This window comes from Neofelis nebulosa, chromosome 16 (genome assembly GCF_028018385.1).
Source record: "Neofelis nebulosa isolate mNeoNeb1 chromosome 16, mNeoNeb1.pri, whole genome shotgun sequence".
Lineage (NCBI taxonomy): Eukaryota > Metazoa > Chordata > Mammalia > Carnivora > Felidae > Neofelis > Neofelis nebulosa.
Genome location: NC_080797.1, coordinates 60707893 through 60731079, shown reverse-complemented (window position 1 = coordinate 60731079; position 23187 = coordinate 60707893). Strand labels below are relative to the sequence as shown.

The 23187-nt window shown below is 38.7% G+C and overlaps 1 protein-coding gene across 2 annotated transcripts in view; it reads right to left on the bottom strand.

Annotated features, from left to right (window-relative positions):
* Positions 1–23187, bottom strand: part of NLK (nemo like kinase) — a 165700-nt gene that overhangs the window by 22256 nt on the left and 120257 nt on the right. For both annotated transcript variants that reach the window (XR_009255221.1, XM_058704680.1), the window contains exons 4-6: positions 7916–8022; positions 6355–6440; positions 2247–2456 (exon numbers count right to left, since the gene is read on the bottom strand). Coding sequence is in view for 1 of the 2 variants with exons in the window: in XM_058704680.1 (XP_058560663.1) it covers positions 2247–2456; positions 6355–6440; positions 7916–8022 (403 nt within the window). In the remaining variant the exon portion in view is untranslated. The remainder of the gene's footprint in view (positions 1–2246; positions 2457–6354; positions 6441–7915; positions 8023–23187) is intronic.

Below are 23187 nucleotides of genomic sequence, written 5' to 3'. Positions count from 1 at the left end.
GGTGCCCCTAAAGCACCATTTTTCTGCACTTATCAAAACTATGAGGTCTATATAAGGATCACTGTCCTCCAGGATAATGGGGATGATCAAGTAGCTTGTTTTCCATAAAAGATCTCTACACAAAGCCTTTTGGGAAAAGTGTGTTGGTGATACTTATGGACCTCTAACTACTAACCTAAAGGCAGAAGAAAATAACTGGCTCATGAGAACAAATGGAAACATTCAGAAAGTTGTCTACAATGGGTTAGATCCATGGATGAGAAATATTTTTATGTACTGTAGCACCTAGGGTTTTCATTTCTCAAAGATACAGAGAAAATGCTACAGAAAACAACTACTTCCATTTAGAAGTTAGCCTCTTTTCCCATTTTAGATCTTGACTTCTCATACTAAAATACACTGATGATAGATAGTGTTATCTGTTACTGGCTACATCATACTGGCAAATTCAAGACGCATGCATTTCTCTAGAAAATAAGGTATCTGAATCCCAGGCCAGTTGCTGCATACTTTGTTTTATACACACACAACACACAACACACACACACATATACACACAGTCTTTTCAGTAGCAACCCAAGATCCTGGTTCGATATACAGCATTTGAACACCTTAACTTTTATTTAAGCTTTTCTGTGTGGCAGCTGCTTATGTGCAGACATGATGGTCTTACAGGTAAGTCCATTAAAATATGCTCTCTAAAAAAACCGAATAGTGAAGTGGGTACTGTCAATAGTACCCAACATTAAAATTATATATGACAATTTTTTATCACTAGGATCAATTTTTAAGATGGAAATTTGATAAAAATAGACTTGGAATGTTTAGCAGAAAAATAACTAAATGCTGATCACAGAATATACAGTTTCTAATGTATCAGTTAATTCTTTGCAGAAACAATTCCATTTTGGGTCAGGTGCATGAATTATTTACAAAGATACTCAGTAGTCAGGGTGATCTCTTACAATGCGATCAATCAAATCTCAATACTCCCTTGCTCAAAACCTTCATACCGCTTTCCATTACAATTTGGACAGGATAAAGTCCAAAGTCCTTATCAGGTCATCACAGTCAGGCGCTCTTTCTCCCTCCGACCTTGTCTCCTACAATCTCCTCCTTGATTGTGCCATCCCCCCAACATGCCACACTTGTTCCTGCCTCAGAGGCATAATTATGTGGGTTGTCCCTTTGCCTGGAACACTCCCAATATCTCGCTCCCCCATTTCACTTGAGTACTCCTCAAATGTCATCCCTTCAGAGAGAGAATCCTTCAGCACTGCTCTGCTCCACTGTCATCCCCTGGTTCAATTTTTCTTCACAAAATTTATCATTATTTAGGTTTATGTTTATTTGTAGACTTTATTTTCTGTCTCATGTGCAAGTTTCACGAAGGCAGGACCAACCTTGTCTTATTTACTGCTGCATACCTATCATCTTGGCATAGCACCACTCTCGCAGTTGCTAACATTTGCTGAGAGCTCACTGTGCGCCTGGCCGCGTTTCCAGCTTTATTACTTCATTTGACCTGCACAACAGTCCTCAGAACCTTCTAATTTGCCTAAGAATGACTAGACAGTAAGTGGCAGAGCTAGGACTGGAACCCATCGATTTGATTCTGCAGCCTGAGTCCATCATTGTTACATTATTCTAATGCAAACTTTATGTTTGCATTGTTAGAATTTATGGATAAAAAATACTTAGGAATTATCGCAAGAAAATATGATAATGAATTAGCTCTTAGGGCAGATAAAGTATCATGAATGGGTTCTTAAAATTACCTTTTAATAAGCTTCTAATGTTCTCTGCCATATTTAAATATTGTAGCTCCAAAACAAAGGTTAGAAATGTTTCTAAATGTTCAGATTTAAGGAAATCAACACTTAAAATTTATATTCTAAGCATAAAGAGTAAGTACATTAAGCCACCAAATACATTTTCAAGTTGGACGCATTCAGTTAGAAAGAACAGAGACAATCTAACAACTGAAGATTACACCTGTGCAAACGGTTGCATGCATCAGCGCAAGTAATGAAGCCAACACTCCCTCTAATAGGCCGGTAAGTTACAAAATGAATCTCTCTGTAATCTTCAACTTCATAACTTTTCTGAATTTTAAGTGAACCCGAATTTGCTAAAAGCAATGCAGACAGTACAACGAATAAGCCCAGGACATGTGTGCAAGGTGGTTTTTTCCTTTAAATCTGTAACAGAATTGAAAGCTACTAAAGCCTAAAGTAAAATCATACCTGCTGAATGGGACTTTGTGCCTGAAACAGTATTCTTCGTCCTAGTAGTTCTGCAAAGATACATCCGACAGACCAGATGTCAATAGCATTGCTGTAATGACGACTGCCCATCAGGATTTCCGGAGCCCGATAATACTGAGTAACAACTTCCTGAGTCATATGACGGGATTCATCTAATTCCTCCACTCTGGCCAATCCAAAATCACAAATCTAAATAGAAAAGATTATCAAAACATTGTTAAAGAGACACATGTATTTACAAATGGTAAAGTAAAACAAAATAGCCAAAAAGTTAAAATCTTGATAGATCTCCAAACTCAGAAGTTTTCAATGATACAGGTAGGGTATATTTGTGACAATGTATAATTTGATCTTATTGGTATAAGAGGGGGGAAAAAGGCTCAAACTTCCCTATTTCTATATAAAATGATGATCTTAAAAATATTCTTCTCACTTTTGATGTCTTTTCAATTGATAACTAAACCAAAAAGACAGCTCAATGCACATTTCTAGGTTTAATGTAGAAACCAAACTATGTATTTTCAAGGCTTCTTGAGGAAGTATTATAAGAAAAAAAAAAAGAACCAATCTTGAAGACTTCCTGAACTATGTTCACTCTCATTACAGAATACGCGTAGTAAAATTTCTTTAAATCAAACTGAGTCCTAAACTTCACATGTATCTATTTTTAAAATACTAATTCACACTCAAATGTGTGAATATGTCAAAATGTGGCACACTGTAGGATACCAGTGCCACTAGGTTCATTCTTTTCTTCATGCCGTAAATATTTAACTTAATGCCTCTCAAGTTTTGGACAGCATGCTGGAACCTGGCGACACAACAGTAGATGAGGAAGATTGGTTAATTTACATGCAGACCGAAAAACGAATCTTTCCCTGTTACTTCTGTTTACTGAGAGGCTGCAGTTGCAAGATGAGCTGTTAGTGGACAACAGCAGTGCCACCAATGGCAACTTCTGCTTATTTTCAGGAATTAAGACTTTCTTGAAACTTGGCAAACAAAACAGAAAGGGGGAGCACTGAGGCTAAGACAAGAGAGTAACGGTCTTCCAAACTTTAGCATTCTCACTGATTAACTTCATTGAGTCAGTGTTAGAAGTGACAAAATAACACTGTTCTAAATTGAGGTCCCAGCCTACAATTTTATTTGAAAAAAGGGTCTGACAGCTAAAAAAAAAAAAAGTTGGAAAACCATAGCAAAAAGGAAACAAAACAAAACAAAACAACAACCAAACTATAAGTTGCTTATCGGGGCACCTGGGTGGCTCAGTCGGTTAAGCGTCCGACATCAGCTCAGGTCATGATATCACAGTCCGTGAGTTCAAGCCCCGTGTTGGGCTCTGTGCTGACGGCTCAGAGCCTGGAGCCTGTTTCAGATTCTGTGTCTCCCTCTCTCTGACCCTCCCCCGTTCATGCTCTGTCTCTCTCTGTCTCAAAAATAAATAAAAACATTAAAAAAAATTAAGTTGCTTATCAAATCCTCCCAAAGGCTAGGGTTCAAATAACACATAATATTTAAAATGCCATGGTGTTTTAAGATATCTTTTAAAACAAAACAAAAACCAAAGAACTTTAATCCATTTTCCTATCATTCTTGTATTTAGAGTAAAAAAAACAACAAAAAACAAAAAACAAAAAACAAAACAACAACAACAAAAAACAACCAACCACCCACCGGACAGAAAATATTTTGTTATAAAGCAAGTCCCTTGTTAAAAACATCAGTCTGGAGTCATTTTTGGAAATTTATCTGGAAGACAAGCTAAACCCAAAGTAAGAAGTTTATATGATCAGATAGCCAAAAAGATAATGAGATTTCCAACAAAATTATCCATTTTGTGCTTAATAGGAAATAAAATATATTCATAATATGAAAGGATATAATTTAAAAGAAATGTTTTATCATAATTATTTTTGATGAATTTGTACATTTGAGAAGGCAGAATTAGTTTGTCCATAGCTTGACATTCCATTCTGGGTTTTATTTTTATTTTTTTATTTTAGCGAGAGAAAGAGAGAGAGCGAGAGAGAGAGAGAGAGAGAACAAACCTTAAGCAGTTTCCACGCTCAGTGCAGAGCCCAATGTGGGGCTCCATCCCACGACCCTGGGATCATGACCTGAATCGAAATCAAGAGTCTGATGCTCAACTAACTGAGCCACCCCAGAAGCCCCCTAACCATTCTGGGGTTTAAAAGTAGGCAGCTTGGACAAGTCAAAGGAACAGGGCACAATTTCAGTTTATCCTGATCTGTGTATTGGTTTATTCATAATTGACATTTTCCTCTAGTTACTCATTTATGTAGCCAGAAGTTACAATACCATTACTAATGATTTTAAAAAATAGACTTCAGGGGCGCCTGGGTGGGGTAGTTGGTTAAGCCCCCGATTCTTGATCCCGCTCTGGTCATGATCTTGTGGTTGGTGAATCTGAGCCCCGCATCAGACTCTGCACTGATGGTGTGGAGCCTGCTTGGGATTCTGTCTCTCCTTCTCTCTGCGTTTCCCTGGCTTGTGTGCTCTCGTGCTCTCTCTCTCAAAAATAAATAAACATTAAAAAACTGTTTTTAATGGATTTCAACCAGGTAATGGCATCAAGCATTCTACACAAAACGCTTTGTGAAATTCTCCAACCAGAAACCAAAACAAGAAAAAACTGCCATAAATTGTCATAAAACTGATTTGGTCTGAACGGAATAAAGAATTCTTAAGGTTTTTTTTTTTGTTTTTGTTTGTTTGTTTGTTTGTTTTAATTACAATGAGGATTGTGGGAATAGGTTGCAGATCTCTTCAAAAAGGGGAAAGGTAGCAGGGGAATGAACTCAATGACCTATAGAAAGAATATTTACTTCAGTGGACACAGGGGACAATTAATTTCTCTGTGGAAAGAGACTGCACTACAACACTAGTTGTTTTCAGAGAAATTATGAAAAATAGTTAAAAAAAAAAAAAAAACCTTTCCAGAGTTAAATCAGAAACAGTTCTTGAAGGCTATAATGAAGGGAGAATTTTATCCTAAAGCAGTATATCATACCAGCTTTTAAAGAAAATTGGGCCACAGTTTAAAGAAAGCATTTAAAATACAAAATTATATTCATTTATATACTTGCTTTTAATACTTAGTTTAACTGCCATCAAGCTAAGTAACAATAACAGCTTGATTACTTATAAAGCAGGCAACATTTAAAAACCAGTTTTTTACAAATATATCAGTTGAAACGTTAACAATATTTACTGCAGACTGAAGCACCATGTAATACTGTACCACTCACAAACTAAACGGAATTTAAATTTGCTTACACAGGATGGCACAGCTCTAGGAAGGCCCTTATCTCTACCTTCTATGATGGGGAAGGTAGGGTGGTTCTCTTCCTATCTAGGAGCTCCATGAATACATCTCTCTATTGGAGGCAGGGAGATGCACATATGTGGATTTTGCAATTGGTGAGCCACTCACTCTAACAAAAAACCGGCAGGGGTGAAGGGGTGGGTGGATGGAGACACTGGGGGAAAGTAAAATGGAAACTGATAGCTTGAGATTTTGGAGCTACTAACTATAATTAATCCTGTAATCAATACCCCCTCAGAGGGGGTAGCAGGATTGGCTACTATATTGTCAAATACATTTAACCCTTTCCTGGCTTAGTACTTTCACTTGTGTTTCCACTTCCCTACTTTACTACCTCAGTCACGCAGGGTATAAAAATGCTACAAGTTTCTTAAAAGCCATACTTCATTCTCATATAAACAGCTTACTGGTTTTCCAATATTCCTTTTGATGTGTACTTCTTTTAACAATGGAACAACTGAAAAAGAAATCACCTTCTCCATCTTCTTTCTGGTCACATTGCAATTCCAATTTCAGTGTTTCTAAAACATATGCAAGCTATCATGAAGAAACCATGAGTCAAGACTACAAATCAGTTACTGTGGCCATGACTAGTGACATTGCTAGGGAAACCTGGGTTCTTACATTTTTGGCAAAGCGATGAAAACAAATTTAACTCTTTCACAAAAACACATTGCTCTTAATCCTGCCTTGACATTCTGAATTTTTCTCAGATACTCAAATAAACTGAAAAGCTACCTTTAGAACACAGTTGCTGTTCACAAGGAGATTCCCTGGCTTAATGTCTCGATGTAAAATGCCAGCTGAATGGAGATATTTCAAACCTGAAATAACAAACGGATTTAATTGCAGATATTTAATTCCTTTCACTCAGCCAATGATTTGGGGGGGAAACCACAGAAACAGAGAGTACAGGATTTAAGACTGTTCTCTAAATGATGGCCTAATAAACATTATTAAAAGCTAGACTTAGCCCTACCTCAAAAAACCTGTAATTTTGCGACAGTAAAATAAAGTGTCATCAAAGGCTTGCACAATCTACAGATCATGCCTATAATTCAAAAGATGATGTAGGTTTAAATATAGATAAGCTTTTCAGGCACTGGAATTAAAGCTGACCATACGAACGTCCTCAAATTGCTCCTAGGTGTGGGTTGGCCACTGGAGCTCTGCTGCTGGTACCGTCACCCTGTGATTCCCATTACCCACCGGGGAGCCTTTCCCAGGGCAGATTTTTACTGGGAAGACAAAAGTCAGCAACCTGCCCAGGTCTGTCAGTAGTATTCTCCACCACTGAGATTCGAGAGGGTAATAATTAATTACTTTACAATATTTCTGACACCTTAAAAGACCGAGGGTTGTAGCACTGCTAAAAAAAGGTCAGAGCTTCAAGGCTGAGTCTTCTGAACAAAATACAGTAAATCATGTATTTTTTTCAAGTGTAAAAAAAGATCCAGTATCCAATATCTTTATTCTGTCCCCCACCACAGAATGTCAACAAATCTATAGAAAGTGAACATCGTGGTTTTAACGTTGCGCTTTCATTCTGTTGTTAGATGCTTTTTAACCTCTATAAAGAATGTCTGAATTCTATAAATCCTAGTGAGGGAGGGGCAGGGGGAGGATATTTTACTAGGTAAGGAAGCTGTTTCAGCTTTAAACAATTAATTCTCCATTTGTAACAGCAAAATTCCAAAGGACACACCTGATGGCCAGAAGAAGCTCCATCAATGTCGGCTCAAACTGCCTCTCCATCAGGTTGGTGCTCTCGAGTGAGCCAGCCTGAAGAATTATTTAGCTGGCTGTTTCTCAGTCTCCTTGATGCTCTGGCTTTAAGAGTCATTTTGTTTTTCTAGAATTGGACTCAGGTACACCAGCCAACATTTTGATCAGGCTTATGTACTGCTGGTTTGAAGAATAAATGTCTGGATGACACAAGTTACTTTTTAATTGCGTTATCTGATGCCAGTCACATATCCCTACTAAAGGCTATTTAGTGGAAACTTTGTGACAGACCACGGGGTTTGACAAACCCTCTTGCTTATTTACTCCCTAGATTAACCTAGTCATGAATTAGGGCTTTCTCTTCCATCACTGAAAATAAGAACCATTTGGCCACCCTTAAAAAAGCCTCTTATTTAACATCAAGCATAGAGAATATTATATTTGACCTTGGTCAAAAGAAAAAAGTCTTTAGGGAAGAAGAAAGCCTTGGGAGGTCAGATTAAAGTTCAAATGAAAAGCAAAACATTTCACGTATACAGTGACACTACCTTTTTCTTCACAAAGAAAAGCTTACCTCGCAAAATCTGATAAAGAAAAACTTTGACATGATCTGAGCTGAGTGGTTGAGGAGAGACGATAATTTTATGTAGGTCACTCTGCATCAATTCTGTGACAACATATCTTGAAGTTTTAAGTTAAGGAGAGTTCAGAGAATTCAGCCCCAATCCCCTCAATGTAGGCGCTAGGTCTAAAGAATAACTTCCACTCTTAAGGCTGGAGAAAGTTTAAGGAAAGAAAGCTTCTAGACAGTATGACAAAGGTGAGAATTCCAGCCCTCACAAGATAAAAAATTGCCAAAATTAAAGAATTTACCATTTAAAAGTTAGCAGACATAAACTAAGTGACTCCTCTATAATTAGCATTATAAAAGAAAAATAAGGGTAAATATTTTTTAAATTAAGTTTTTAATTCCAGTGTAGTTAACATACAGTGTCCTATTAGTTTCAGGTGTACAACACAGTGATTCACAGATTCTACACATTACTCAGTGCACATCAGGATAAATGTACTCTTAATCCCCTTCACCAATTTCACCCATTCTCCCCTGTAGGTGGGGACAGTTACCTCCCCCTCTGGTAACTGTCCTCTATAGTTAAGACTCTTTTTGCCCCCTTTGTTCATTTGTTTTATTTCTTAAGTTCACTATGAGTGAAATCATATGGTATTTGTCTTTCTCTGACAGACTCATTTCACTTAGCATTATATTCTCTAGAGCCATCCATGGTTGTTGCAAATAGCAAGATTTCATTCCTTTTTATATTCGATTATATACATTGCATACCCATTTATATTCCATTATATATATCACATCTTCTTTATCCATTGTATATCACATTATATTCCATTGTATATCCATTTATATTCCATTATATATATCACATCTTCTTTATCCATTCATCTATCGATGGACAACTTAAGTTGCTTCCATAATTTGGCTATTGTAAATAATGCTGCTATAAACATAGGGGTGCATGTACCCTTTTGAATTAGTGTTTTTCTGGGGGGTTTTTTTGGGGGGGTAAACACCCAGCAGTGCCAATCCTGGATTGTAGGGTATTTCTATTTTTAACTTTTTGAGGAACCTCCATACTGTTTTCTACAGTGGCTGTACCAGTTTGCATTCCCACCAACAGTGCACCAGGGTTCCTTTCTCTCCACACCCTCGCCAACACTTGTTTCTTTTTTTGATTTTAGCCATTCTGACAGGTGTGAGGTGGCATCTCATTGTAGTTTTGATTTGCATTTGCCTGATGATGAGGGATACTGAGCATCTTTTCATGTGTCTGTTGGCCATCTGTATGTCTTCTTTGGAGAAATGTCTGTTTATGTCTTCTGCCCATTTTTAATTGGATTATTTATTTTTTGGGTGTGAAGTTACATAAGTTTTTTATATATCTTGGATACTAACCCTTTATCAGATAGGTCATTGGCAAATATCTTCTCAATAAGGGTAAACATTTTATTTTTTATTATTTTTTTTTTTTAATTTTTTTTTTTTTTTTAACGTTTATTATTTTTGAGACAGAGAGAGACAGAGCATGAACGGGGCAGGGTCACAGAGAGAGGGAGACACAGAATCTGAAACAGGCTCCAGGCTCTGAGCTGTCAGCACAGAGCCCGACGCGGGGCTCGAACCCACGGACCGTGAGATCATGACCTGAGCCGAAGTCGGACGCTCAACCGACTGAGCCACCCAGGCGCCCCAAGGGTAAACATTTTAAATGACAGCCAGGCCAGGAAGAATGTGAAGATCAAGGAGTCTCAGTGTCTATTCAGACATGTTACTGGAGCATCCTGTGAATCCAAACAAGAGAGGGTTGGGGGTCTCACCCTAGGCCACCAAGGTACCAATGGAAAGGATGACAATCTACCCACCAACTGTGGCTTAAGTTACTTTATAAAGTATAATACTCCTAGAAATGTATAAAATGATTAGTTCAAATCCAAGCCTTCCTCCAATCTTAATAATGTTTTGTTATTTAACTTTTTTTTTTTTTTTTTTTTTTTACATTTATACCTCCCTTATTAAATTTTAAGCTTCCTATGCTTTTTACTCTTATACCTTCAGGGTTTTGTTCGATCAACACATGGTCGATGACCATAGGCTGGAGCATGGGGAGAAATGAAGATGTAGAATTCAACTCTTGTGAATATAACTTTTGCTGTATCTAGAATAGGACAGATTCAGGTCTTACTCCTACCCACAGTTAATGATTCATTACAAATCTGGGTGAATTTTATGATTTAAATTTAACCTTCCTTAAGACAAGGGGTGAGTACCTTTGACTTTGGGAGATTCCTACAGGCTTTAAATTCTTCCGATACCTCATGAAAGTTAGTTTCATGTTCTGGGTTAAAACACTAAGGCTCCCCTACCCCTGTATAACTGAAAGCGGGACAGGCAAAAAAAAAAAAAAAAAAAAGAAAAGAAAAGAAAAAAAAAGCATAGCTATTACTGGATTGCAGAGTTATTTTGCTTTCTTACATAGTTCTTCAGATCCTACCTTTCTTCTTCCAGAGCGAGATTATGAAATCTTTTTTAAGGACAACCCATCTGACACCCCGTAAAACACCTTTTGTGCCAGTACTGACTGTCCCACAGCTAGTCCTAGAAGATATAGTCCATCTTAAGGGGCAGCTGTAGTCTTAGTGTGCTTAGCATGAGCTATAAATGAACTAAGAGGGTCCGGGGACTCGTGTTTTAGCATTTACATGCTCACTGTAAGGGTAAATGCTAGGCATAAAAAAATAAAGATGAGAAGGCGTCTGCCTTCAAAACTTACAATAATTTTTTTTAAAAGTGCTATTAGGCTTTGGTTTTTACTTTTATGAACTTTAAAGACTCTTGTAGTAAGTGGTCATTATCTGGGGAGAATGATTTAAAAACACTTCTAATTTAACGTTTTAGCAAAAACAAGTAGTAACAACTTGAGAGTAGGGAGGAGAACTAATTGATAATGCTTTGACACACAATCAAAACACCCTCCTTGAAACATTTAGGTCAAATGGCTTCTAGAACACCTGACTGTTGGCTTTTCTTCTCTCTCACTGGTTGTTCCTTTTCAATCCTCCTTTGTTTTCTTCTCCAATTACTTAATGTTGAAATGTCCCAGGGCTTGGTCCTTTTGTGTTTCCACACGCACTTTCTTGGGCAAGTGGATCCAATCCTAAGACTTTAAATAGCATACTTGCAGATCACTCCCAACGTTGTATTTCTAGTTAATCCTGTTTCCTTAAGTCCAACCCCGTTCATCAAACTGTCTACTCATCATCTCCTCTGGATGTCTATTTGACATCTCAAACTGTCCAAACATGTATTCTCCATCTTTTCCCCACCAAATCACTTTTTCTAGTTGTAGGCTTTCCCACAGAAAACTTATTTTTCCAGCAAGCTGCTCACACCACAAACCACAAACCTTGGAGTCATCGTAGATTTCTCTTTCTCTCTCGCTCCACCTCCAATCCATCAGAAAATCCTGTTGGTTCTTTCATAATTTAGCCACAGAATTAGACTACTTCTTATCATGTCCACTGTTACCTCCTATGGCCCAAGACCCCTAGATTTCTAACACACAGGAGACAGAATAAACTTTTGACTGTTACATTTTTATTTTGTCTATACACTGAGTTACTTTATTATATAGAAAACATAATTTTTAGGGTTTTTATATTCTTAGGTTACTTTTACCTGAGGTTTTATTAATCAGATTCTTTCCAAAGAATTATATTCTACTCCATAATGAAGATTAGTGAGGAAATGAGATTTAGCATGCAGAATTTCCTAGGAACAGTTTTCAGTGACATGTTAGAATTGTTCTATAAAATGATACATATCAGTTAAATTATGGTATTATTACCAGGTTTAGATTTAGATTTTATTCTTAATAGCTTATAAATTTTTACATTTATTTAATTTTGAGAGAGAGAGAGAGAGAGAGAGAGAGAGAGCGAGCGTGCAAGCAGGGGAGGGGCAGAGAGAGACACACAGAATCCAAAGCAGGCTCCAGGCTGTCAGCACAGAGCCTGATGTGGGGCTTGAACCCATGAACCATGAGACCATGACCCGAGCCGAAGTTGGATGCTTAATCGAGTCACCCAGGCACCCCTTACATTTTTTTCTTTCGTTTTAAACACACAGAAAACTTGGAAGAATTAAACAGTGATCACCCATATATATATACCCACCACCCAGATTCTATACTTAACAATTTGATTTAGTACATGTTTATCCATGGCTCTTTCCATTCATCAATTCACCTTTTTTTTTGGGGGGGGGGGCTGCATTTCACAGGACAATCTTTTTGAATGACAGCCAGATTATGTCACTCTTCTGCAAAAGCTTATTTCATTTAGAGTCAAAGCCAAAGTCCTTAAAATGTCCTTACATGGCCAGAAATGACCTGGCGTCTTACTGCTCTGACCTCCTTTCCTACCATTTTTGCTATTTTGTTTTTCTCTAAAAATGTTAGACACACTCTGACCTTTGCTCTAGCTGTTCCCTCTGCCTGAATGGGCTTTCCCAGACACCCTGGCTAACTTTCTCACCTCCTCTGTGTTTTTGCTCAAATCTGATCTTTTGAATGAGGTCTACCTTGACCACCCCAGTACCGCACCTTGCATGCTTTATACAACAGCTATCCCCCTGCACATCTCTACCTTTTCTTTTTTCCCTTTAGTACTTATCCTCCATAATTTACTTGTTATGTTTATTGTTTGTTGGCCTCCCCAGTCCTGCTCCATGAGGACGAGTTTTTGTCTGTTTTGTTCACAAGTCCCTCCCAAACTGTCAGAAACAAATGCCTGCATTACAGTTAAGTCTCCTATAAACATCTGTTGAGTACATGAACTAATATATACTGAGCACCCACTAGATAAACAATACTCTACTAGTATTTTAAATATATCATCTCATCTAATTTTCATGGCAATCCTACGAGGGAGGTGTTAGTACCTCCAATTACAGATGAGGAAATTGAGGCTACCAGAAGGCAAGTAACCTATCTAAGGTTACACAGTAGTAGAACTCGGTCTTGACTATGTTTAAGATTGTTTCAATGGCTGGGTTTTATCTTCCCTTCTTTTTTTGAGTTACATTTTTAAAAACTGTAATAAAACATACTAAATGTTTACTGTGTTTTTTTAATAGAAGAATTTCAGTTAATGAATGCAGAAGCAATGTTAGATGAGTAAAAAAATAAAAATTGCCATTTTTCAACGTCTATGGTATCACGGATACAGGGATCGATTATCAATGGCTGCTAAAACCATTTGAAAGGGATGAGACTGATCAGCATCACCTCAAATCACCACTCAACCTAGCAACACTTAATGTGGGATAAGATATTGTATCTCTATAAGATGCACACCACTGCCCAGAAAGTATTCAGGTCTTAAAAAAAAACCTTAATAAAACGAATCCTCTAGCTCTAATTACTAGTTTACTAGAAACACGGAGAATAAAAGAGCAAGAGACACCATGAAGAAGCAATCAGCTAAACACAATGTGGATCATTCTTCTGAAAAAATTTTTCCAACAAATCAATGACAAAAAAGGGGGGGGGGTTGGGTAGGTGAGGGGAAGAGAAGGTAGGAATGTTTGGGATAAAATAGTCTCAAGAGATGTAATAATGAAACGCAATATATGGACTGTGTTTAGAATCTGATTCAAACAAACCTGACTAAAAAAGTGATCTTTGAGTGGGACGCCTGGGTGGCTTAGTTGGTTAAGCATCTGACTTTGGCTCAGGTCATGATCTCATGGCTCATGAGCTCGAGCCCCGCATCAGGCTCGGTGCTGACAGCTCAGAGTCTGGAGCCTGCTTCCGATTCTGTGTCACCCTCTCTCTCTGCCCCTCTCCCATTTGTGCTCTGTCTCTCTCTCAAAAATAAATAAACATTAGAACGAATTAAAAAAAAAAAAAGATCTTTAAGGAAATCAGGGAATAGTATGGAATTAGCTAATTTTATTACGTGTGATAATGACATAATAGGTTTTTAAGGCCCTTATCAGTTAGAAATGCAAATTTAAGTGTAGGTAAAATAATTTGAAGTCTAGGATCTACTTAAAAAAAATACATTTATTTATGGTTGAGAGAGAGAGACAGAGAGGGAAGGGGGGGAGAGAGGGAAAAGAGTAGGGGAGGGGCAGAGAGAGAGGGAGAGAGAGAATCCCAAGCAGGCTCCATGCACAGCACAGAACCTGACTTGGGGCTCAATCCCATGACCAGGAGATCATGGCCTGAGCCGAAATCAAGAGTTGGATGCTTAACCAACTGAGCCACCCAGGTGCCCTTGAGATCTACTTTAAAATACCTTCAGCCTTCCTTTCCCTGCCCTCAATAAAAAGGGAAAGAGGGTGAGATTGGCAAAATGATGAACAACTGCTGAATGTGGGTAGCAGGTAAATAATAGTTATTATACTACTGTCTCTACTTTTCTGTAGTTTTGAAAATTTCCAAAAAAGTTTTTAAAGAAAACCTTCACTGTATAAAACTAGAGAAATACAAGAAAGCCAAGGAATAGAAAATGACCCAGAATCCTACCTCTTTGAATGAACCTATAACATCTTTGTGAAAATGTTGTACATGCATACACGTATGTATATTTAAAATTGGGACTGTAACATAAACGTGGTGTTGCTGCCTGTTTTCTTAATAAAATACAGCATTTTCTCCTGTTATTAAATATTCTTAAAAAATTAAAAAAAAATTTTTTTAATGTCTATTTACTTTTGAGACAGAGAGGGACAGAGCATAAGCGAGGGAGGGGCAGAGAGAGAGGGAGACACACAATTCGAAACAGGCTCCACGCTCTGAGCTGGCAGCACAGAACATGATGCGGGGCTTGAACCCACAAACTGTGAGATCGTGACCCGAGCCGAAGTCAGATGCTCAACCAACTGAGCCACCCAGGCACCCCCCTCCCCTGCAAATTTTTTTTGACAGAGCATGTGCAGGTGCATGCAAGTGTGTGGAAGGAGCAGAGGGAGAGGGAGAGGGAGAATCTTAAGCAGGCTCCAAGCCCAGCGCAGAGCCTGACAAAGGAAGTGATCTCATGACCGCAAGATCATGACCTGAGATGAAATCAAGAGTCGGGACACTTAACCGCCTGAGCCACCCAGGTGCCTTGTTAAATATTCTAATGAAGCAGAATTTTTATGACCATATAGTGTTCAAATGAATAAGTAGAATTCATTTAACCAACCTATCGTTGTTGAAAACCCAAGTCATTTCTAATTATACTTTAAGCAAACCTGAGATAAACATCACATATCTATGTATCTATATCTTTATGTGAATCGGATTATTTCCTAATATATTCCTTTAAGTGGAATTATGGTATCGAAGCAGAACATATTACATACGCTTCTTTTTCCCATTTAAAATATCTTGTGAATATCTTTTCATGGTAATCCAGTTCTTTAATATAATTTTAGGTGCTTTAAATAGTATTCCATCTTATGGATTATGTCATGACTTAAGCAATCCCTATCACTGGACATTTAGGTTATTACCGTTTGACTGTAATGTGGCTCTGTGGGAGGGCTTAGAGCTTTACAGTTTTGTGTCATAAGGGGTCTTCGATTATGTATAGAGATCCTTTCTCTTGGGTTAATCCATTTCTCTAGAGAAGTCTTCCAAATTTCTGTCTTAGAAGGCACAGGCCAGGCTGCCAGGTTCTGTAGGAGTTGGGGAAGGGGCCAAAGACACGACAGCTCAGCTCATGCTGTCTCCAGGGAATAAAGCTTTGGTCTTCTGCGGGATAGGAAAAGAGTATCTGAATCTTACTATTTTCCCTCTTGTATGCACTGAAAATATTTTTCCCCACTAGGAAATCTTTTTGTTCTCTATTTCATCATTTCCACCCACTAGGAACTTTTTTTTTTTTAAAACGTTTTATTTATTTTTGAGACAGAGAGAGACAGAGCATGAACGGGGGAGGGACAGAGAGAGAGGGAGACACAGAATCGGAAGCAGGCTCCAGGCTCTGAGCCATCAACCCAGAGCCCGACGCGGGGCTCGAACTCATGGACCGCGAGATCGTGACCTGAGCTGAAGTCGGACGCTCAACCGACTGAGCCACCCAGGCGCCCCTAGGAACTCTTAATCATAGAGACAAGAAAAAACTTCTATTGGCACCATTAAGCCTTAATCAGAAGTCCCAATATTCTTGAATTGGTTCCAGAAATATCCAGGGGCAAAAACAAAGAAACATTACACATAAAACAACAACAAAACAAAAACAGAAACACTTCATAACTGCTATCACTGTATTAAATGTTGTCAACTTGAGATTTTACTCCAGGAAAAAAAAAATTCCTAAAGCCAGTATGAAGCACTTATCTGTATGGGATGTCAGGCACGTCTGCTGAGTTTGACAACTTTTTGTTCCTGCGAGGATTGAAAAGTTCTTGCATGGAAGTGAAGAGCAGGTTATATTCTACTCTGCCTTTCGTATCTACAAAACTGGGAGCCAAGTTGTGATGCCAGAATCTTTACTGTTAGTAGTGACAGTTGGTATGCATGCAAGTAGCAGAGAGAAAACATCTAATTTTCAAGTTATCGGGTTGAATTCATATTGCTGGCACTTGAAAAATCTTGCTTTGACTTATAAAAGGAATAAACGATACAAAAGCCAAAAACAGAGAGTAAGTATGAAATAATGTCATATGCTTTCTTCTAACAGAGACTACATTTTCAAAGAAAGGGGAAAAGGAAAACACTGGCTGGCTGGAATGGGTACTGCTCTATAACCAGATATTTTAGAAATAATTACTCATTTCAGAAAAAAATTCTTACATTTCATTTAGCATTATAAAACATGTATTTCCTGATCAAGGTGTTGTTCACCCTAAATCTACTGGATTTGAACTGACAATACTGGACCACTTTTGACCAAGAAAAACAATTTCATATGGTTTAACCCTACCTAACACAGAGCAAAGTATTACCAGGTGTCAAAAAGCAAGGCATTCAAAATGAATATAAAGCATGATTTCAAATGGTAAAGTCAATTCTTCTCTACTAAGACCACATGCCTATGTGTATCATTTCTCATAAAATATAAACTAGAGGGTATTCCCCCTGTTAAACACAAATGACTAGATTACCACGCCCCTGTCCTCAGGATCTGTGAACTTGAAAACTCTTTCATTCAACTGCCTGTTATAATACTTAAGAAAAGAGAGGGTCGCCTGGGTGACTCAGTCTTCTGGGCGTCTGACTCAGCTCAGGTCACAATCTCATGGTTTGTGGGTTTGAGCCCCGCATTGGGCTCTCTGCTGTCAGCACGGAGCCTGCTTTGGATCCTCTGTCTCTCTCTCTCTCTCTCTCTCTCTCTCTCTCTCTCTCTGCCCCTCCCCTGCTTGCAAGCACACACTCTCTCTCTTAAATAAATAAACATTAAAAAAAAAAAAGGAGTATACCTCTGCTGAAGATGACAAGCTGACTTAAAAGAAAATGGGGTAGAGCACTGAGTAATGCAGAGAATTGCTGAATCACTATATTGTACACCTGAAACGAACATAACACTCTATGTTACCTACATTTGAATTAAAATAAAAAACTTAATAAAAACAAAAAAAAGCGAATGGGGGTAGGTTAATAAACTTAAATTAACCGGAAAGTCTAGGGCAAAAACCATACAAAGCTCCTGTCCACCTTTACCATTTTGCTTATTACCTCTGTGCAGAGATGCTTTCCTCTCCTCTAAAATCTTTTCTATTTAAAGTTTTTTTAATTTATTTTTGAGAGAAAGAGACAGAACATGAGCAGGAGAGGGGCAGAGAGAGAGGGAGACACAGAATCGGAAGTAGGCTCCAAGCTCTGAGCTGTCGGCACAGAGCCCAACGTGGGGCTCGAATCAACGAACCGTGAGATCGTGACCTCATGACCGGAGCCGAAGTCGGATGCTTAACTGACTGAGCCACCCAGGTGCCCTTCCTCTAAAATCTTTTTAAACATAAAAGACTGAAAATTTTTAAATGTATTATTTTTATAAAGTGATTAAATAGGCTACTCTGCAGAGAATAAGTTTTATCAAGCTTTAGTTTAGCAAAGTAAATTCTTCAGGGGAAATACATTTTTCACTCCACAAATAAAGGAGTTTTTTCCTCACAGAAAACAAGCCAACAAACAGGCCAACCTTTAAAAATTTGATTTCTCTGTACAATACAATTCCTGAATTTGAAGATTTAACAGTATAGCTTCAGAAATTTAGAAGCAACACACACCACTTTATGATAAGGTTTCTGCTTTGCTCCAGCAGAAATTCTCTGAAGTCTCAATCCCCAGCATAATGTCTCCCAGATGTCTCAACTAGTTGCCATGCCAACTAAAGCAGCTTAAATTAAATGAGGGCCTGAAAAAGCACCTGCATCTCTCCAGGTCTGTTGCGCATTAAATAAAGCTCTCTTGACAGGGACTCAGAGGTGCCATTAACTTGAACAGCAGCTATCTGATTATTGTTTCTGAGTAATTTAATGAGGGTCTCCAAATAAGAGGGAAAACAGGGTACTCTTTCCCTCTCTTGGTCCTTCTAAATGGGACAGCCTCTCCAACAGCTGGTGTACCCCCTGGGTCAATGACTCTGCTATGGCCTCTTAAGTTACCTTTGGGTAAAGATAAAATATAGGATTAACGTTAGCGTGTTCAGGAGAATATTAACAGATTAACCATTTTCCCCTATTAAAACTCATCGTTAAAAACATGATCATAAAAAACGCCGCACGGTATGCCAACCTCAGAGTGATTTGAACAGCCCTGTTAGAAAATAAATTGCTGCTGATTGCAGCAATTAGTTAACTAGCTCCGCAAAATATGGATTTCAAAATGTACTGATTTGCTTCAGAAAAATGAATGATGCAAATTAACAATTATAAATTCAAGGGTGGGGGGGATGCCGCTCTGATGCCTCGGGTGCCCAAGGGAAACAACGGTGTTTCCACGCTGTTTTAAAGAGCTTTCTGTTGCCGATGTTGTTACTATTGCTAATGTGGACATTTAGAAGGTGATTTTTAACGGGGTAGAAAACAGTCCTTTTGCTGCTCTCTCAAGTATTATTAGCCACCGGGGTATATTAGTTAATAGAAATAAAAACTTGGCCAGAGAGGTTATGTGATTTACCCAAGGTCACATTCTATGTATGTGTGTAAAATGCCAGAACTACCTCTGGTTTCCCAGCTCTTGGTCCAGGGAGTCTCGACCCCACCAACCTGGTTCCCATAGGAGCCTTCCTACTATCATTCTCATGTCTTACCGACGAGTATCATCACAGAATGCAGATTACTTTGAAATAAAGAAAAGCTGACTTTTTTTTTTTGGAGAACAAGAGTGAGCAAGAGAGAGCGTAGGCTCTAAATTCCAATAGCTAGAGATTTAGATCTTTAAACATGTGAGGAAACTGGGGCACCTGCCTGGCTCCGTTGGTAGGGCATGCGACTTGATCTCAGGGTTGTGAGTTCGAGCCCCACATTGGGTGTAGAGATTACTTAAAATCTTTAAAAAAAGATAAATGCGAGAAAACCATCAAGATTTCTTTAGCTTCTACTGAATTTCTAAATTAGATGCACATTCTAATTGGCAATTTGCCTCTATCTGTAAAAACACATACATTTGGTTTCCTTAAAATGGTTTACTTTAAAAAATTATTTTTATTTTTTTTATTAAAAAAAGGTTTATTTATTTTTGAGAGAGAGAGAGAGAGAGAGAGCCAAGCAGGGGAAGTGCAGAGAGGGAGGGAGACAGAATCCCAAGCAGGCTCTGCATTGTCAGCACTGAGCCTGATGCAGGGCTTGAACCCATGAACCGTGAGATCATGACCTGAGCTGAAACCAAGAGTAAGACGCTTAACCCACTGAGCCACCTAGGCATCCCTAAAAAAATTGTTTTTAAACACATGAGAATCAATACAAATAAAAGCAATTAACACTTACTGAGTTCTTACTATGTGCCTGGCACGTTCTAAACACTTTGAATTATCTCAAGGAATTCTCACAACACAAGTCACAGGCTATTATTATAAAGAACTAATTGTTCTCTTTGTGATTCTGAGTCTTTCCTTTTGGAAGAACTGAATCCGAAGATGTCTCAAGTAATTGCTCAAATGCACACAAGTACTCTTATTCATTTCTTCTAGCGCCTGAATTAGTCTTAGTTCTGTCGCTAGTAGGCCAGAGCCTCAAGTAAGAAACAACCCTACAATTTGCTGAGGGATTATCTCAGTTTGCTGAGAAGTATTTTGAGTCTCCTGTATGCCACTTTTAACACAGGTCACCTCATTCAATCCTCCTAGCAACCGGGGACTATTCCCATGTAACAGATATAGACTGGGGGTGAGGAATGTCAGGCCAACAGGCTAAATAATTACACCCCTTTTGCCAACAGAAAAATAAGACAAAAGTTAAAAAATCACAGAGGCAAGTTTTTCTACCTCACATTCTTTGCCTCTCTTTCCACCTCCTGAATATTCCACTTCCTTCAAGTCTTACTCTTCTTACCCTTCTTTAGTCAAGTTATAAAGCTAAAATTGATATTCAATAGATATTTTCCAGTACCTGTGAATCATATATGCTTACTTGAAATAGCTTCTTGAATAGCTTCATGTTCCCTATTAATTTCTTTAAATAGAGGAGAACTTAAATTAGCGTATGTGTATATGTTAGCCTATTATTCATATATATGTTCACACATATATATAAATATAAAAATAAGAGGAATCCCTGGCTAACATACTGCGTGTGGGGGCTGGGCTAGCAGCCCTGGACAAGAAATGGGAGGGGAAAAAAAAGTCTGCATTAGAGACTGCTAGAAATATAGGCCAGGCCTTTTGGTGAGCAGGCTAAGTTGAAAAGAGAAGTTTGAGGGGCAGCTGGATGGCTGAGTCAGTTGAGCATCCAACCCTTGATTTTGGCTCTGGTCATGATCTTACAGGTTGTGAGTTCAAATCCCGCATCGGGTTCTGCACTGACAGTGTGGAGCCTGCTTGGGATTCTCTCTCTATGCCCATCTCCCATCTGTGTGGTCTTTCTCTCTCTCAAAATAAATATATAAACTTAAAAAAAAAAAGGAAGAAAACATACGTTTGGGAATCAGATACGGTAAGAAATAATCTGTACTTTCTATTAAATGAAACCTGCCACAGATGAGATACTGATTTTGCTTTTGGTTATAATCTCCCTTTGCAAAACATTTTTCTTTTTCTATTAAAAAACATTTTTTTCATTTCTTTCCTTCTTTTATTTGAAAATCCTGGATACTGAAATTATGGAAGTACGTTGCCAAGAGTTGTAAGTTCAACCTCAACATCATGACACTCTTTAGAATAATGCACATCACTGTCATTAGCAGAGTTTTTAGTGCATTGCACCCAAATTTAACATGCAGGACACACTGCTCGACTTCCCCGAAAGTTGCTGAGGATGAAAATATGCTCGTGAAGGACAGAGACCAAAGCAGGAAAAAAGCAAAAATAAGGAATCTTCTAACATTCCTTAGAAGAAATGAGGTGGGAATATAGAAGAGATACCAGAAAGGCAGACAAAAGAGAAGTACTTATGACTAAAACAAGTTTTAGGGTGCCTGCGTGGCTCAGTGGGTTAAGCGTCTGACTTTGGCTCCGGCCATGATCTCATGGTTCATGAGTTCTAGCCCCACATGGGGCTCTCTGCTGTCAGCACGGAGCCTGCTTCAGATCTGGTTTCTCTTTCTCCCTGCCCCTCCCTGGCTGCTTGCATACACACTCTCTCTCTCAAAAAAAAACATTAAAAAAACCCCACCAAAACCCAACCAGTTTGGGGCACGTGGGTGGCTCAGTCGGTTAAGCATCCAATTTCAGCTCAGGTCACAATCTCGCGGTTTGTGAGTTGGAGCCCCACGTCCGGCTCTGTGCTGACTGCTCAGAGCCTGGAGCCTGCTTCGGATTCTGTGTCTCCCTCCCTCTCTGGCCCTCCCCCATGCGTGCTCTATCTCTCTCTGTCCCCAAAGTAAACAAACATTAAAAACAAAAAAACAGTTTCGCACAATGTTCTTTGATGCAAAAATGATTCTGGGCAAGAAGAACAGGAAATTCATCCAGAGCCTGGCAGTCAACTATACCCTCAATGGTAGGACTCCCTGACCCCTTGCTCCAATTAAAACAAATCTGTACCATGATCAGTATTCGCTTGACCCACCCATCCCTATGATCTATTTTAGGAAGTAATTTAAGACTGCATGATAATCGGCCGCATGCCAGAAAACCTGACTACTCCAACTGTCAAAGGTAATTCTGCAGAAAAAGCTACACGATCACCACAGAAACAAATGCTGACACCAAATTCTGACCTTCAATTAGGAGTCAGATGATTGACTCCTTCTCTGTTTTTAGGAGGTCATGATTATTCAAGCAGTCTCAGAGGCTACAGGACTGGTGCCAGCAGCATCTTTGTGTAACCATCATCATTAGCATCAATAAATACCGACTGGGCACCAAGTGGGTGTAGAGAGCTTGCTAACTCCATGACAACACAGAGAAAAAAGATGGACGAATGCAAGGCAACATACAAGAGGTCAGAAGGGACTGAGATGAGCTGTAAAAATCAAGTAGAGAAAACAAGGAAGCAAAAAGATTTTTAATGTACTGTACATGGCCACAGAAGCTTGACTGAAAAAGAAAAATCCTTATTGAGAAAAAAAAAAGCTCCTATTTGTCGAGAGTTTTCTATGTGTTAAGCCCCCAGCTTTAAATTTACTTAGCCTCATGTACTCTTAATTGCTCTAAGAAAGAAATCCTATCGTGATTCCTATTTTACAAACTAGTGTGCAGCAGAGTGAATACAAGATCCTGGCCTTTGTTCTGAACTTGTACTGTCTTTCAAAAGCTAAACTTCGGGGTAAAGGGGAAGGAAATAATTCTACTTCAGAAGAGAGAAGGCCAGGAAGCTGGTTTTTACAATGAGGAGGCAAAGGAATTCAGGCAGTGGGAGGCGGCGTGGTGTAGGTTTTGGGATGAAAGACTAGGTTAGATTGTCAACTGCTACTTACTGGCTTAATAACATCAGGCAAGCTAACGAAATCCTCAGAGTTTGTTTCTGCGTTTATAAAATAGGGACAATGAAATCTACTACACAGGGTTACTGCCAGGGTTTAGATGTTGTATGTGAATCATATATAAATGTCTGGCAACTGAGGGAACAGGGAGATTACTTGGGTAGCTGTTATCACCATCACTGTTACAGGAGGGAGGAAGGATACTGAATTTATTAAATATCAATATGCCAGGCACTGTGCCAAATGTGTTACATACACT